General features: G+C 46.5%; 1 protein-coding gene across 11 annotated transcripts in view; it reads right to left on the reverse strand.

Moving 5' to 3' along the window:
* Nucleotides 1-1,430: 1,430 nt before the first annotated feature.
* Nucleotides 1,431-17,440, reverse strand: part of LOC132383084 (beta-1,4-mannosyl-glycoprotein 4-beta-N-acetylglucosaminyltransferase-like) — a 97,776-nt gene continuing 81,766 nt past the window's right edge. For all 11 annotated transcript variants that reach the window (XM_059953866.1, XM_059953864.1, XM_059953863.1 and 8 more), the window contains exon 2: nt 1,431-5,124. In XM_059953866.1, the coding sequence (XP_059809849.1) occupies nt 3,582-5,123 (1,542 nt within the window). In that variant the 5' untranslated portion in view covers nt 5,124 and the 3' untranslated portion in view covers nt 1,431-3,581. The remainder of the gene's footprint in view (nt 5,125-17,440) is intronic.

Here is a 17,440-nt window from a genome sequence, read left to right on the forward strand (position 1 = left end):
CTGTGACAGAGAGAGATTGAGAGACTGACTCAGTCACACAGTGTGGCAGTCTCACTGTTCACCTGGTACCTCAGATGTCCCGATCGAATGTTTAGCAGTTTCACTTCTGCAACATATCACATTCCTTGAAAGTCACTGCCTCGTGGGGATTTTTGTGTTTTTTTTGAAACGTAGAGAGTGAATTCACTGCCAGAGGTGGTGGTGAGGCAGATAACAAGTCACCAACTTTAAGAAGCAGTGAGGTATGTGAGTAGGAAAGATTAAAACCCAGAAGATAGGATTAGAGGGTTAGCATAGGTGGACAAACAGGACAGGTTTGTTGAGCCAAAGAAATGCTTCCTCTGCTGAACCACTCCAGGGGATTGGGCCTCTAGTGTTCAGAAGAAGAGGAGCGATCTCATCAGAATTTCCAAATAATTTCAACGCTCAACGAGAAGGATGTTGGGAGGACATATACCTCCCACCGAGTCTAGAAAGTCATTGCGTCTGAATAAAGGGCAAGCCATTTTGGACCGAAATGAAGAAACTTGCTCACAGATGGTGGTGAGCCTTTGGAATTCTCTATCCCAGTGGTGTTGAGGAGGGATGGGATTTGCTGTGGAGGCTTGGTCACTGTAGGTTTCTGGATATTAAGGAAATAAAAAGGGAAAGAAAATGATAGTGTGACCATGACAAACATTAGGAATGGCTGGATGGTTCCCACTGACCCTGACGCCTCTCCCCTATCTAGACAGATGTAAAGAGGGTTTCTTCTTTTCGTTAACTAGCAGGAATGCTAATTTACTGATAACGAGAATGGTATTCCTTTGTAAACCAAATGGGGATTAATGCTCTTTCTTCTGAGTCTGTAAGCTTTTGTTGACGGGCTTTTGGGCAGATTGACGCGAGGGGGTTGAGAGAGAGGACGCAATGCTCTAAGCTGGGCGAGGAACGGACCCCAAAGGGGGGTCCGAGGCCGGGAGATTCTCCGAGGAGGGGAGGGGATGAAGCTAGATGTGCTTGGTTGACCACTCGGAGGGTCCTGAGCTGTTTGGAGAGTCGAGGAGTTCGGAGGGTCCTGAGCTGCGAGTCGAGGAGTTCGGAGGGGATCGAATGGTGGCCAGAAGACTTCAGTAATTGAGCTCCAACGGTTGTGCACGAAGTGGTTTGGACTTTGATAAGTTTGGCGCCTTTTCTTTAATTTTCTCTTCATATATACTGTATCGTTATTAATCACTTAGTTATAGTAACCTTTATAAATTGTACTCATTTAATCGCTTATGGTGTACTGTCTGTTTTTGGGCGAGGCGGGGACATCACACAGCATCCACACCAGCTGATTACCCAGTTTGGCGGGGCCGAAGGCTGCTCCCCCAGACGAGAACGAGCTGAGCGAGCCTGAGGCGACCCAGGGGGTTACACAGACATAACAAACAAAACAGGGACAATCATTTCATTATGTACAATTTAATGTCATGGGTAAATATTTTACGCAAACGTTATTACAAAGGTACAGTTGACACTGACCCCTTGCACACACGCACACAGTGTTGGCGGGTAGCAGGGAGTCCAAGCCCAGGGACTACTGCTGACCGAGGTCGATTAATTCCAAAACGAGAGTGAGTGGTGTCTGCAGAAGAGCTGAACCGCTATGCGGTGGAGCTGGCTGTGACACAGGGTGCGACCATCCCAACCTGTCCCTTCTAGCCCAGCCCCCATGGAATGGAAGGGCAGCTTGTGGAACAGAGCCCTCTTTGAATGAAACCATATTATCCAACACCGAGGGTAGTCAGACTGAATGGACACTTTAACACAGTAGGTGCTCCATTCTCCAACCATCTCTATCACACTGAGCACCCTCGTAACCAAAGGGGCACTCAACCAGAGGCTCCATCCCATGTCCCAGGAGGGGCAGTGCCCGTGGCTCAGGCCAGGGCAAGGGGCCAGTGGTCTGGGGTGTCACAAGCATGCTTAGCAGCTGTGCCCCTGGGGAGACGCTGTGCCTCGGGGAAACCCTCTCGCCCTCTGCCACCTTTATTAATGCTTCAAAGACAGCCAGGCGCGGCCGGTGCGAAGGCAAAGCAGCCGCCCGGTTCCCAGCGCCTCAGTGGTTTGTCCCTTCATTGTAGACCTGCGGTGGGAGGAACCACCGGCGAGCACAGGAAACTGCACACTCCACTTCGCCGAGACAAGCCCGGCCATGGCGGACGGCTCCTGATAATTTCCCGGAAAGTTCCCCGCGAGAAGACGTTACACAGTTAGAGTCGTCAGACATATATACAGCCGAGTGAAAACGGCCCAGCCTTCAAACTTTTTCCAAAGTAAGTTCTTCAACAAGTAAGTTCCAGTGAGGCAATCGGTGTGTGCAGTAGGGGGCAAGTCGCTGATGCCTGGGACCAGATAGTGTGGGTCACCATTCCAATTTCAATTCTCAGTTTGCTCAAACCTGGCCCTGTTCTTCTGTTGTGCGGACAATGGCCTGGGGACAGGGCGGTGGTGGAGAACAACTCTGGAATCCAGTGCTCAGTCAACAGCAGCAGCAATTTCCCAACCCACCAAATAATTGTTTCATTTTTTTGCTGCCTGATCACGCCCCCCGCCCCCTCGCTCCCAGCCGAGTGCCTCTGTGTGGCACAGACGAGCCTCTGGGCCTTGGACTTGCACAGCCGGCTGGAAAGAGTGGGAAAGATCGTGAGCACGGAGGCAAGCCCTGTCCCACTCTGCTTCGGGCTTGCGAACAAGCTCCTTTGAGAGCAGGGACCGTTCACAGCTCTGCCTGGGTAGGGATCTTGATCAGGATCAAGGGAGCTGGTGGTACCCCACGGACTCTCAACCCTCTCTTGCCAGGGCTACAGGATTCACCCCACACAAACTAATGGGGTCAATGACCTGGTACCCCAGACTCCCCCCACTCACTGCACTCATTTAACACCCCTCCCCATCTCTCACTACCCCAACACTTGCCCCTCGTTGCCCTCTGATCACCCTTGTCCCTCTACTAGGATGTGCAAATTCATGGCCAAGTGTGGACATACACTGTACTTAACCCAACTGACCAGGCACCCAATCTCCTGTACTCTTCCTCAATCCAACCACAACCCCCCCCCCCCAATTTTCATCACTGTCCCTCGCTCTCCTAGGAACCCCCACTTCTTCTTGTGTAAACTTACACAAATTTATTCGAGCCACATTTTGTAAGAAAGATTTCAGTCTGACCTTGTGCACAGACTAGCTCACTGCCTCCTCTGTCTTCCATGCCCCAGCCCCTCTCCCTCCCCAAGCACTGCCAGGGAGCCTCACTGACTGCTGGCCTGGCGTGTGATGCACCTTGGGTGCAGAACCGTTCCAGGTGAGGGACACGGAGTGAGGCCTTGGGCAGAACTGGGGGCGGGGAAGAGAAAGCGGCTTGGCTCAAACTGAACGGGCTGGGAGCGCTGACGCAGCCAATGTAGTGAGAAAGTGCAGGTGCAGATCGGCCCGAATGGCCGCAGTACAGAGAAGTTTTCAAAAGTCCACAGGTCCCAAGTAGTGGCAAGAAGCCAGACAGTAGATGATGCAAGGTCACCCCGACCTTCCAGTGTCGCAACTGTTGTCAATTCCTCTTATGTTATCTTCCCACTCTGATTGTACATTCCATCAGCTCTCCCCAGCCTCTGGTCCCAGCTCTCCTTCTGGTATGGGTTCTCCAACATGTATCTGTACCGCTCGAAGTTTTGTAGCAGATACTTGGGGGCGTACATGTGTTCTTTGGGGTCTGCAGGCGGATATTCCTGCTCAGTACCATCAAACCAGCCCCCAGTCCGGATCAGTTCCTGAATGTAGTTGAGATCCCTTTTCTCCTGGTAGTTCCCCCAGCGGGGGAAGTCGCCATTCTGAGCCGACAGCAGTTTGTAACGGATCCCCTCTGGCCTGAAACACCAGGAGCAGTGCCAGCCGGCGAAGTGGAGCGGGCTTCCCACCGACCACGGTACCAGGATGTGCCCGGTGCTGTTCTCGTACTGCCGGAAATTTGGCATCAGGTAGTACTCTCTCCGCCGCAGCTTAATGCCGTCCCCGTTGTACACCATGAAGAGCATGGCCACCGTGCAGCCCGACACCACTTCCAGGCTCCCTGGCTGCTTCCAGAAAAAGCCGTAGAGTGACTTGCGAAGGTGGAAGGCAAAGGGTTCCGTCCAGCCGTCGAAGAGTTTAAGGAAGAGCACCCCGTCGCGGGCTGGGATCTCGTCGGCGTCGTTGATGAGGAAGATGTCATCGTCGCGGAGCTGGGTGATTCGGCTCATCCCGTTCTGGGTGAGAAAGGTCCGCAGGTAGTCGTCGGCAATCCAGCCATCCTGCCTGCCTCCGCTGGGGAAGTGGTCCAGGAACACGTACAGGATCTTGTGAGCGATGTAGCCGTAGCTCCCGTTCAGGAGCATCTCAACGAACCTCAGCGGCTTGGGGTCACCAAAGGCAGTGAAGTTGGATTCGCAGATGATGAACACATCAACTACGTTGCCCAGCTCGTGGAACCGGACGTCCAGCAGATCAAACTCGTGGTTGATGTTGATGGCGTTAATGACCCTGCGAGACGTAGCCCGCGGGGTGAGGCGCTCTTTCGTGGGCAAGTTGGAATACTGGACCATGGTGGGTACTCCACAGTAGGGCCCATGCCAGCCCGGGAGACAAGGGCACCCGACCCACCTACGCCTTGGTCTCCCACTGCCACCTGTTTCACGAGTCAGCACCTTGTCCATGGAACCGTGGCCCCAGAGATTGGCTCCCTCCATCGAACCCACCATCCTGCTCTCTGTTTTGGTTCCCTGCTTAAAGCAAATGGCTCCCGCCTTGGTCCGTATGAAGTACTCTGTCTCGTCATCTTTCAGATGGAACTGGGCTCTGTGGAGATGTGGCCAGCCTGCCTGGTGAGCACCAGGTGCCGTCTGCGGACCCAGACTGGCACTCGCCCCCTCCTCCTCCTCCTCCTCCTCGTTCTGCTTCCAAAAGAGGTGAGAGTCGACAAACATGGATCTGAGGGAAGGGCTGAAGACTGAGAGCTCATGGGAGAACGCGATGTAGGACAGGGCCTTGCGGAAGTGCAGGAAGGATATCAGGCACAGTCCTGCCATGCACAACATCAAAACCACACGGCGGCGCCGCATCTTCATCCTGCAGGGAGGCAAGCAGAAAAGGACAGTTAGATACATCACGAGTACCCGCAGGGCTCTGGAGAACGCGCTTTGGCCGGGCATTCACTCAAAGAGTTTCAGGAGGCAGACAAAACGAAAAGCTGGCTGCCACAAATCTAGATACTCACAAGGTCCATCTGATTAGAGACGGAAAAAAAATCGGAATTGGGCTTATTAGTGTGAAATTTTGAACATGAGGTTCTGCAAATGCTGGAAATCCTGAGCAAGACACATGAAATGCTGGAGGAACTTGGCAAGTCTAGAGGCATTGATAGAGAGGAATAACCAATGGTCCTGTTGAGGGTCTCCACCCAAAACGTCAACTGTTTGTAGTTTATAGTTTTTTTACAATATATTGCATCGTAGAACAAATTTTATGATACACGTCAGTGATAATGAACCTGATAATGACATAAATAATGACAATGACCCTTCACTCTCCATTTTTCTATCTAGAAAATACCATCTACAGACATGGAGAGGCCAATGCCTATCTCATCAATAGGGCAGATGCATTGCACATATACCATAAGCGTATGTTGTCGATGACACTGAAGAGAGCACAAGGCCAGACAACACAGGGTCAGAAAGGAAGTGCTGGAGTGGAGAGGGTCCAGAGGTTGTTTACAAGAATGATCGTGGGAATGTAAAGGTTAATGTGGGAGGAACATTTGATGGTACTCACTACAGTTTAGAAGAATGATGGGGGACCTCATTGAAACTACCAAATTATTGATAAAGTGGACGTTTCCAATCAGGAGAGCATCCAGCAGTGGTCCTATTTTATTTTACAGCTGCTCAGACCACCCATTGCTCTGAGCAGGAAACTGCTAGGTGACCTTAAAACTGCACGGCACTTCAATAAAATATTATGTAAAAGAAATTTCTAGCTGCACTGCAACAAAGGCTATGTGCATGGGAGTATTTCAGTTACTGCGCGGCCATTCACCCAGGCAGCTTATAGAGAACTGTGGTATCTGGGACCAGCGGGGACATGCCCAGAATAAAAGGACTGTACTTTAGAACAGAAATGAGGAGGAATTTCTTCAGCCAGAGCGTGGTGAATTGGTGGAATTCATTGCCACAGATGACTGCGGAGGCCAAGTTATTGGGTGTATTTAAAGTGGAGGTTGATAGCTTCTTGATTAGTAAGGGCTTCAAAGGTCATGGGGAGAAAGCAGGAAATGGGGTTGAGTGGGAACGCACACAAAATGCTGGAGGAACTCAGTAGGTCAGGCAGCATCTATGGATATGAATAAACAGTCAACATTTCGGGCCAAGTCCCTTTTTTTCAGGACCCAGTGGCCACCTCATTAGGTATACCTGTACAAAGATGTAAATATCTAATCTGCCAATCATGTGGCAGCAACACTAAAGTATGTAGATATGGTCAAGAGGTTCAGACTGTGACCTGCATGTCTTTGACTGTGGAATGATTGTTGGTGCCAGATGGGGTAGTTTGAGTATCTCAGATACTGCTGACCCAAGGCTACATCCACACTACACCAGATAAATCCGTAACCGAAGCTTTTTCTCTTTGTTTTTAACCCTCCGTCCACACTAAAACAGCGCCACCCCCCCAGAACCAGAGCTTTTCAGAAAGGCTTTCCAGGGTGTGTAATTTTGAAAATGCCACTTGGGCAGGTCAGTGTGGATGGGGTAACCAGAGAAATCTGAAAAAGCTGTCAGACAGCAGCGTGCCATTTCATTGTTTTCTTGAACGCAACCTAACAATTTCAGAACAGACGGCAACAAGATTGAAGCCAGAAGAGTTAGAACAGTACTCACCAAATACTTTAACCCATAACTTACTGAATAAATAAGGATAATCACTTTGCCCTGTTTTCTGTCCTTGCTGGTATGAAGGTGGTTTACCTATTTATGCAAGTACTTTTCTGACAATAGATGTGTAACAGCCTAATGTAACGTTGTATGGAAATACAAGATAACACTGATGCAGATATGTTTTACATATTTAACAAGGAGCTTTATTAATGCAACAGATTTAGTCAGTTTTTCAATGTTCATCGTCAGCCGGGTTAATCTGTCCGTGAACTCCCTGTCGGTTGCCTCCATACACTCCAGTATTTGTTTTTTTTTACTTTTAAGTTCTCCTGCGTGAAAACCAACAGCTGTCCGTTGTTTAAGTTTTTCTAGTCTGAAACTGCACAAACGCATACTTTCACAGTGAGATTCGACACCAAACATGTCACTTGTTTTCAGTAGATGTGTCCTGCGCATGCGCAGTAGGAGGAGATTTGCCAAAATATCCGTTTCAGTGTGGATAGAGATATTTTCAAAAATGCATAGTGTGGACGCCTATCATTTTTACGCGAAACTGGCATTTTCAAAATTATCCGGTCTAGTGTGGATGTAGCCTTAGTGGCCACTTTATTTTGTACAGGAGGTACCTAATAAAGTGGCCACAAGTGTAAATGAGCTGTGATCAAATGGCAGAGAAGACTGACACCAGAGTCCAGGAGCTGCCCATACAGATCTTTTGCAATGCAAATTACTTATACCCTATTATAGAGCTTTGCTGTGGAAATTGTTTGCCACCATTTTTTATCAAAGATCAGTAAATACGCTTCAAAAACTACTTTACTGCCAATCAGGAAACCATCCGGGAAACAGTGCCACAGCATAAAAGCCAGGACCAACAGGCTCCAGGACAGCTTCTTCCAGCAGGCCATCGTACTGATTTGAGTGTATTTCTATGTTACGTTGACTGTTCTATTTATTATAAATTATTGTGAATGCACATTTAGACAGAGACGTAACGTAAAGATTTTTACTCCTCATGGATGTGAAAGAGGTAAGAAAGTCAATTCAATACTGGCATTGGACCCTGTCCTTTCACAAGTATTAAAAATGTAAGAACTGCACAGAGCAAGAATCTAGATTGCAGTCACTCCATACTTGTAACATCAGGGAGGTACAGAATGTGGCCATTCAACCCATCGTGTCCATTCCTGCTCCTGACCAGGGAACTCTCATTAAGGAGGGAGGGAAGCAGAAGAAATGAAATTATAGGCTAGTTAGCTTGACATCAGTGGTTGGGAAGAAGGTGAATTCTATAATTTAGGGTGATGTTTCAGGGTACTTGGAGGCACATGATAAAGTATCCTAAAGTCAGCGTGGTTTCCTTAAGGGGAAATCTTGTCTGATAAATGTTGGAATTCTTTCAGAAATTAACAGGCAGTACAGACAGAGTAGGTGGATGTTGTGAACTTGGATTTTCAGAAGGACCAGTGGGCACAGCCTCAGAATAGAGAAATCAATTTAAAACAGAGATGAGGAGGAATTTCTTTAGCCAGAGGGTGGTGAATCTGTGGAACTCACTGACACGGACACTGTGGAGGCCAAGTCAATGAGTATATTTGAAGCAGAGGCTGTTAGGTTTTTGTTTAGTCAGGGTGTCAAAAGTTATGGAGAGAAGGTAGGAGAATGGAGCGGAGAGGAACAATAAATCAGTAGAGATGGAATGGCAGAGCAGACTCAATGGGCTGAATGCCCTAATGCTGCTCCTATGTCTTTAGGGTCTTGTAAAAACTTGCAGAGGTGGACAGTGTCAGCAAATTTAAATTCCTATGTGTTATTATTTTGGAAGGCCTGTGCCTGGGTCAAGCAGGCTAGTGCAATTATGAAAAAAGCGTGCCAGGCCTCTACAGGAGTGTCAGGGCTCACACGACCACGTTTAGGAACAGTAACTACCCCTTAACCATCACACTCTTGAACTGAAAGGTTAACTTCACTTGCCCCATTATTGAAAAGTTCCCCCAACCACTGGACTCACTTTGAAGGACTCCATCTCATGCTCTCAATACTTATTTATTTTTCTTTTCATACTTGCAGAGTTTGTTGTCTTCTGCACTCCCATTGAACACCCGAGCTGGGCCTTTTCTATGGTTCTGTTATGGTTATTATTCTATAGATTTGTAGAGTATGCCCACAAGAAAATGAATCTCATGGGTTGTTTCTGCTGACATATATGTACTTTGATAATAAAATTTACTTGCACTTTCAAGAAATAATAAAAAGCAGAACATGCAGAAATACTCAGCGGTGTGAGTCACATCTGCTGTGGGAAAAAGAGGAACCAAAGTCAAAGGCTCTTCGTCAGAAAGAGAGTTTAAAGAAGCTTGTAAAAAACACAAAATGCTGTCTGGCCTGCTGAGTTCTGCCAGCATTTTGTGTTTTTTATTTATTTCCAGCATCTGCAGATTCACTCGTGTTGCCTTTAAAGAAGCTTGTAAAACTTCAGGGAGGGATGAACGTTTCTGATTGGGTAAAGATGCGGGGGGGGGGTGGGTGTGGGAAAGGGATGAACATCTCCGACTAGATGAAACATCATGGGAATAAACTGCAAACAAGCTTACCTGGTCACAGAGTTAGAGAGTGAGAAAAGAGATTAACAGACTGTATGAATAGGAGAACACGTCAGGCGCTCCAAAAGAGAAGGTTCAAAAAACTGCCAGCCAGCAATCTGTGATATCAGCCCATCTTGCTCTGGTTCCGCTCAGGGAGTGGAAGGTGTACCTAGCCCAACCTTCTCTCAAATCTCCCTTTCTGCTTTGACAAAACAGTCCCAGCCTCTCCACTGTATCCTTGTAACCACAGACAACCTGTTACCCAATTGCAATTCATCACCACCCTCTTTGTGGTTTAAAATATTGCACAAACTCCTATATTGTGGCCTGCAGTCCCAAGATAGGGCTATTTATGCAGATTTTAAAAAAGATTAACTGCAACACCGATTGTCAGGGCAGGGACACTGACCAATGTTTGCATTCATTCGGGTGTCACATTCATCCCACATGTCTGAACTCTGATAAGCCTGCTTTGTGCATTTCAATAAAAGTCAAGATTGTACAGCCAAGAAACTCCCTTCAAGTTCATTTCTCTGTTCATCAACATCCCTTCACACCAGGGTTCCCAACCTTTTTTTTAAACACCTTGGACCCCTGCCATTAACCAAGGGGCCCATGGACCCCAGGTTGGAATACCTGCTTTACATTCAGTGTACATAGTGCACCCCCTAAGTGCAATGCCTTGAGTTAGATTGAATTAATCTGTCGTCATTTTGGCCAACTTTCCATCTGATCTATAATCCCATTGTATCCGTAAAGAAATCCGCCCACGTCGCACAACATGGACTGTCACATCATCCAGCTGCTGAGTGTGGGGGTGGGGGGGAGAGTAAGGGTGCAGATTGCTGGGGCCCTGACAGAGACTTTTAGGTCTCTGATAGATTTTGAGTTAGACAGGGGCAGCATGGTAGCGTAGTTGTTAGCACAACGCTTTACAGTACAGGCGATCCGGGTTCAATTCCCACCACTGCCTGTAAGGAGTTTGTAGGGTCTGGTTTCTTCCCACAGTCCAACAGTCTACCAGTTGGTAGATAAATTGTTCCGTGATTAGGCTAGGATTAAAATCAAGAGACCACAGCTTGAAGGACTGAAAGGGCCTACTCCATTGTACATCTCAATAAATTAAAAATATAAACTTATTGATTACGCCTCCTATGGTCACATCTATGTTGTCCCAGCACTGATCCCTATAGACCTCTAATCAGAAGAACACCTTTCTGCCACTATCCTCTGACTCCCATCAATAAACCAAGCTTGGATCCACTTACCCAGCTTGCCTTGTAAAGATTTAAAAGATTAGCTTTATTTGTCGCATATACATCGAAAAGCGATGCTCCTGCGCCTAATCGAATTAATGAGGATTGTGCTGGGGGCAGCCCACACTTCCGGCATGACCACAATTTACTCACCTCTACCCGCCCGTCTTTGGAACGTAGGAGGAATCGGGAAAGAAACCCACGCAGTGACGGGGAGAGCACACAGGCAGCGGTGAGAATTGAGTCCCGATCAGCGATTGTGGCGCAATTGCACTAACCACTACATTACTGTGCTGCCTTGTATCCTCCATAGATCAACGTTCTGGAGCAGCCTAAACAGCTCCAGAGCAGTCTGGAGCAACCTTGTCAAATGCCCCATCAAAATCCACATAGGCAACATCTACAGTCCTGCCTTCTGGGAGTTCACCTCCTTGACTTCATTATCCTCAAGTCCATCCACGACCTCACATACGCTATCAAACTGTAAACTGATTTGCCCTCAGCAAACCTGTGCTAGTTAAATAATCGACTTTCCTTCTGGTGACTGTTAGTCTCATCTTGGCTCAGTGCTCCCGAAACCACCAATATTACACCGACTGATTGTAGTTGCTGGGTGTGTCCTTACTAGTTTGCACAAGAAGAAACATTTAGCTCTCTCGTCATCCAGCGCCACTCCTGTATTTGGATTTAATACTGGCAAATGCACCAAGATTACAATGAAAAGCTTTATTTGTGTACCATCCAAACCAATCATTCCATACATAAATAGATCACGGTAATAAAAAGGAATGTAGAATGGAGAATATAATGTTACAGTTACAAAGAAAGCAGACAAATGAGGTGCAATGGTCCATGGTGAGGTACATTGGGAGATCAGAATTCAAGAGTTCATCTCTTAGCATAGGAGAGGTCCGTGCAAGGGACTATTAGCAATGGACTATTAGTGCGGGATACTTGGTAGTGTGGCGGAGCAGAGGGATCTGGCGGTACATGTCTACAGATCCCTGAAACGTCTACAGATCTGTACATGTCTACAGATCCCTGATCCCTATCGGGTGTTAGCTTTCATAAGTCGAGGGATAAGAGTTTAAGAGTTGCAAGGTAATGATGCAGCTCTATAAAACTCTGGTTAGGCCACACTTGGAGTATTGTGTCCAGTTCTGGTCGCCTCACTAAAGGAAGGATGTGGAAGCATTGGAAAGGGTACAGAGGAGATTTACCAGGATGCTGCCTGGTTTAGAGAGTATGGATTATGAATAGAGATTAAGGGAGCTAGGGCTTTACTCTTTGGAGAGAAGGAGGATGAGAGGAGACATGATAGAGGTGTACAAGATATTAAGAGGAATAGAGTGGACAGCCAGTGCCTCTTCCCCAGGGCACCACTGCTCAGTACAAGAGGACATGGCTTTAAGGTAAGGGGAGGGAAGTTCAAGGGGGGATATTAGAGGAAGGTTTTTCACTCAGAGAGTAATTGGTGTGTGGAATGCACTGCCTGAGTCAGTGGTGGAGGCAGATACACTAGTGAAATTTAAGAGACTACTAGACAGGTATATGTAGGAATTTAAGGTGGGGGGGTTATATGGGAGGCAGGGTTCGAGGGTCGACACAACATTGTGGGCTGAAGGGCCTGTAATGTGCTGTACTATTCTATGTTCTAACAGCAAGGGTGTACTTGGTGTCCCAGTGATTCGCTTCCATACGTCCTCAAAATCCCAGTCAGCATCATATCCAAATCCACATCCATGGTTCACACCATGAAATTTTCGTTTCATTAGACCATAGAACCTGTTTCCAGCTGACTTCAGAGTATCCCACGTGCCTTCTGGCAAAAAATGGCCCAGATTTCATGTGAATTTTTTTTCCCCAAGTACGTTTCTCTTCACCACTCTCTGATAAAGCTGCAACTGGAGCTTTCCAACAGCCGTTTTACGGAGTTATTTGTCATGTTCTTTTGTCTTCATGGTGTTGGTTTTTTTCCCCCAGGATACTAACTCTTACAGTGTCTATAAAAATTTTGGAAACTTGCAGTGCCTATAAAAAGAATTCCCGCAGAAGTTCTCAAGTCTTCATGTTTTGAATCACAGTGGATGTAATTTGGCTTTTTTGACATAGATCAACAGAAAAAAAAACCTCTTTTGTGTCAATAGGAAAACAAATCTCTATGAAGTGATCTAAATTAATTACAAATACAAAACACAAAATATTTGATTGCAAATTTTTGATTTGAAGTATTCACCTCCTTCAAGTCCGTATTTAGTAGATGTACCTTTGGCAGCAATTCCAGCCTCGAGTCTGTGTGGATAGGTCTCTATCAGCTTTGCACATCTGGACACTGCAAATTTTCACCATTCTTCTTTACAAAACTGCTCAAGCCCTGTCAGATTGCATAGGGATCGTGTATGAACAGCCGTTTTCAAGTCCAGCCACAAATTCTCAATTGGATTGAGGTCTGGACTCTGACTTGGATACTCCAGGACATTAACTTTGTTGATGTTAAGCCATTCCTATGTAGCTTTGGCTTTATGCTTGGGGTCATTGCTTTGCTGGAAACAAATCTTCTCCCAAGTCGCAGTTCTCTTGCAGATTGTATCAGGTTTTCCTCCAGGGTTTCCCTGTATTTTGCCCCATTCATTTTATCCTCTACCTTCACAAGCCTTCCAGGGCCTGCGGCAGTGAAGCATCCCCACAGCATGATGCAGCCACCACCCTGCTTCACGGCAGGGATGGTGTGTTTCTGATTATGCCAAACATAGTGGTTAGTCTGATGGCCAAAAATCTCAATTTTGGTTTTATTAGACCATAGGACCTTCTTCCAGCTGACTTCAGTGTCTCCCACTTGCCTTCTGGCAAACTCTGGTCGAGATTTCATGTGAATTCTTCTTCCAAATGGCCTTCTCTTTGTCACTCTCCCATAAAGCTGCCACTGATACTTTCCAAAAGCTGTTTCGCAGAGTCGGTTGGAGTGTTCTTTTGTCTTCACGGTGTGGGTTTTTCCCAGGACACTGACTCACCAGCAGTTGGACTTTCCCGATAGAGGTGTATTTTTACTACAATCAACTGAAACACTTGGACTGCACACAGATGATCTCCATTTAACTAATTACACGACTTCTAAAACCAAATGGGTGCACCAGTGATGATATGGCGCATCATATTAAAGGGGGTGAATACTTATACAATTATTTGCGTTTTATATCTGTAATTAACTTAGATTACCTTGTAAAGGCTTTTTCACTTTGACAAGAGGGAGTTTTTTCTTTTGATCAAAAAAAAAGCTAAATTCACTATGATTCAGTGCAATAAAAAAAAACTTCCAAGGGAGGTGAATACATTTTATAGGCACTGTATCTATTTTTGAGGTCATTCAACTTTTCCTATTACTTCCATGCAAATATACGTATTTTCATATTGTATATCGACTATCATTGCCTTCTCTATTTGTTCGGAACCCCCATGTTCCCTGGTGAAGAGACAGATTCACCATACTCATTTAGTCCCTTAACACTGGCCTCAATCTGCGCAACTTCACATTGTTGTTCATTCCACCACACACCGTAAATATGTTGGTAGCTAAACTTTTCTCGACGTCTTTCTTATTTTCATTTCCCCTTAATTCCTTTGCAACTAGCTGGATACTTGCTGGCATCTATGACTCAATACTTGTTGTACATAAATTTTATCCTTTAGTAACTCTGAGACCCACCGTCATGAAATGCTTTGAAAGACTGGCGACTGCTCTCCAACTCTACTGCTGGGACAGACTCTTGGCAGATGTCACCTCTGTGGCCCTACACTTACCTCTGGAACATCTGGATAACAAAGATACATTAGACTCCTAATTCTAGCTTGACCTTCAATACCATAATTCTAGACAACCTTGCCTCTGAACTCCTACAGCTAGGGCTTGGCACACTTCTACCCACCTGGTTCCTACTTCTCCACACCCACCTGATCCCTCCAGTTCCTGACCAAAGATCATGGCAAGTACAGGCAGCAACACTTCCATCATGATGCTCCACAAGTCTCTATCCTCACCACTTGATTCTCTAGACTCCTACCACTGCGAGGCCAGATTCTGCTCTAACTCAGTCTACAAGTCTGTAGGTGACACTACTGTTGTGGGCTGGATCTCAAACAACAAAGAGATGGAGTAGAGGAAGCAGTTACATCTTCCAGTAGCAGAACTTTTTCCTCAATGTTAGAAATAGAAGAGAGCTGGCCGTTCACTTCAGGAAGCAGGTGGAGTACACACCAACACGTACAAAACGCTGGAGGAACTCAGCAGGTCGGGCAGCATCCGTGGAAATGAGCAGGACCTTCTGTCAGGACTGAAGATGGAGGGGGCAGGGGCCCTGTAAAGAAGGTGGGGGGGGGGGGAGGGTGAGAAGGAGAAGGCTGGTAGGTGCCAGGTGAAAAACCAACCCTGGCATCTACAGTGTACTTTGTGTTTGGGAGTACACACTGTCTACATCGATGGTGCTGAGATGGAGATGAGTGGGAGCATCAATATCACCATGTCCCTATTCACTCTCACCAATGTTCATAGATACACCATTGAAAGCATCCCACTTGGATACAGCTCGGAATGGTAATAGCGCCGCCCCAAAAGCACAAGAGACGGCAGAGTTGTGGGCCCTGTGTAACCCATCACGAGAACCAGGCTCCTCTCCATGGACTCTATCCACATTTTGGAAAAGCAACTGAGATGACCAAAGACCCTTCCATAATACCATTGGACAAAGGAGCAGAAGTCGGCCATTCGGCCCATCGAGTCTGCTCCACCATTTCATCATCAGCTGATCCAATCTTCCCTTTAGTCCCATTCCCCCACCTTCTCACCACAACCTTTGATGCCCTGACTACTAAGATACCTATCAATCTCTGCCTTAAATACACCCAATGACTTGGCCTCCACTGCCGCCCGTGGCAACAAATTCCACAGATTCACCACCCTCTGGCTAAAATTTTTTTTTCGCATCTCTGTTCTGAATGGGCGCCCTTCAATCCTTAAGTCATGCCCTCTCATACTAGACTCCCCCACCATGGGAAACAACTGCCACATTCACTCTGTCCATGCCTTTCAACATTCGTAATGTTTCTATTAGATCTCCCCTCATTCTTCTAAACTCCAAGGAGTACAGTCCAAGAGCGGTCAAACATTCCTCATATGTTAACCCTCTCATTCCCGAAATCATTCTAGTGAATCTTCTCTGAACCCTCTCCATTGTCAGCACATCCTTTCTTAAATAAGGAGCCCAAAACTGCACACGGTATTCCAAGTGAGGTCTTACCAGTACCTTATGGAGCCTCAACATCACATCCCTGCTCCTACACTCTATTCCTCTAGAAATGAATGCCAACATTGCACTTGCCTTCTTCACCACCCACATCAGTTACTTATCTCCCTTTCCATTGGTCAGAAGATACAAAACACACCACCTCCCAGCTTGAGGAGGTTTCCATCCCACCATAATAAGGCTTTTGAACATACTTCATATGATACGGATGAACATTTCAATCTCTCATCGTGGCCCCGACATCTTACTTGTCCACCTGCATTGCATTTACTGTGTACCTGTAACTGCGTATATGCTGCGTTCTGTTATTGTTTTCCTCTTTGTAGAACTTTAATGTACTTTATATAGAATGAACCGTATGGATGGCAGCAAAACAAAACTGTTTTGTTCTGTTTATTGATGCTTTGCTTCTCCTGCAAACGTGCCACAGAGTTGATCAACACCAACAGCTGTAAGTCAGTAATAAGACAGTTTCTCTATTGTGTAGAGAGAAGCACCACTTTAATTCCCCAGAGCCGAGCAGGGCAGCTGGGGAACTGCATATGGTCTCAATGCTTCAGTTGTAGCGAAGAGGAAAAAACACCAGGCTCTCCATTACTGATATGTAGAGGTGGGCTTCTTTGGCCCACTCAGTCTCTTCTGAACAAATTGGGGCGACAGGGTAGAACTAGTTAGCACAATGCTTTACAGTACCAGCAACTCGCGTTCAATTCCCACCGCAGCCTGTACATTCTCCCTGTGACCATGTGGGTTTCCTCCGGGGTTTTCTCCCACAGTCCAAAGACGTACTGGTTGATAGGCTAACTGGTCATTGTAAACTGCCCCACAATTAGGGTAGGATTAAATCGGGGAATTGCTGGGCGGCGCGACTCGGAGGGCGGGAGGGCCTATTCTGCGCTGTATATCAGATGATAAAGATCCCAACACACAACTGGGAGACGCCAGCTCCTCCCTCTTATGAAACAAAATAAGATTTGATAGACTTAAAGCAAAACAAGTCTTACATTAACACCCTTTACCTAGAATTCTCTGACTTTACTCCAATGAAGTGGCCACCTTTGCTTAAAATAACCTTGTCATCCTCAGGTTTATACGTCCCAGGTGATTTCCAAGCATCTGCAACTTTCCGGGCAGAGGATTCAGTATCCGTTATCTGAGAAAGGTATTTGCTCAACCCCTTCCTCGTTGAATAGGCTGTTGGTTATTTTTCATTACTGCCCCAAGGGAAAGTAGTTCCTTGGAATCGATTCTATCAAATCCTTTTACTGCATTTCATGCCTCAATTCACCCTGCCCTTGCCTCACCTTGTGAATCTTACAGGAGCAGAGAGATTGAGACTTGATTTTAAGAAACCCAAAGCAACACACATTAAA

This window comes from Hypanus sabinus, chromosome 29 (assembly GCF_030144855.1).
Source record: "Hypanus sabinus isolate sHypSab1 chromosome 29, sHypSab1.hap1, whole genome shotgun sequence".
NCBI classification, from domain to species: domain Eukaryota; kingdom Metazoa; phylum Chordata; class Chondrichthyes; order Myliobatiformes; family Dasyatidae; genus Hypanus; species Hypanus sabinus.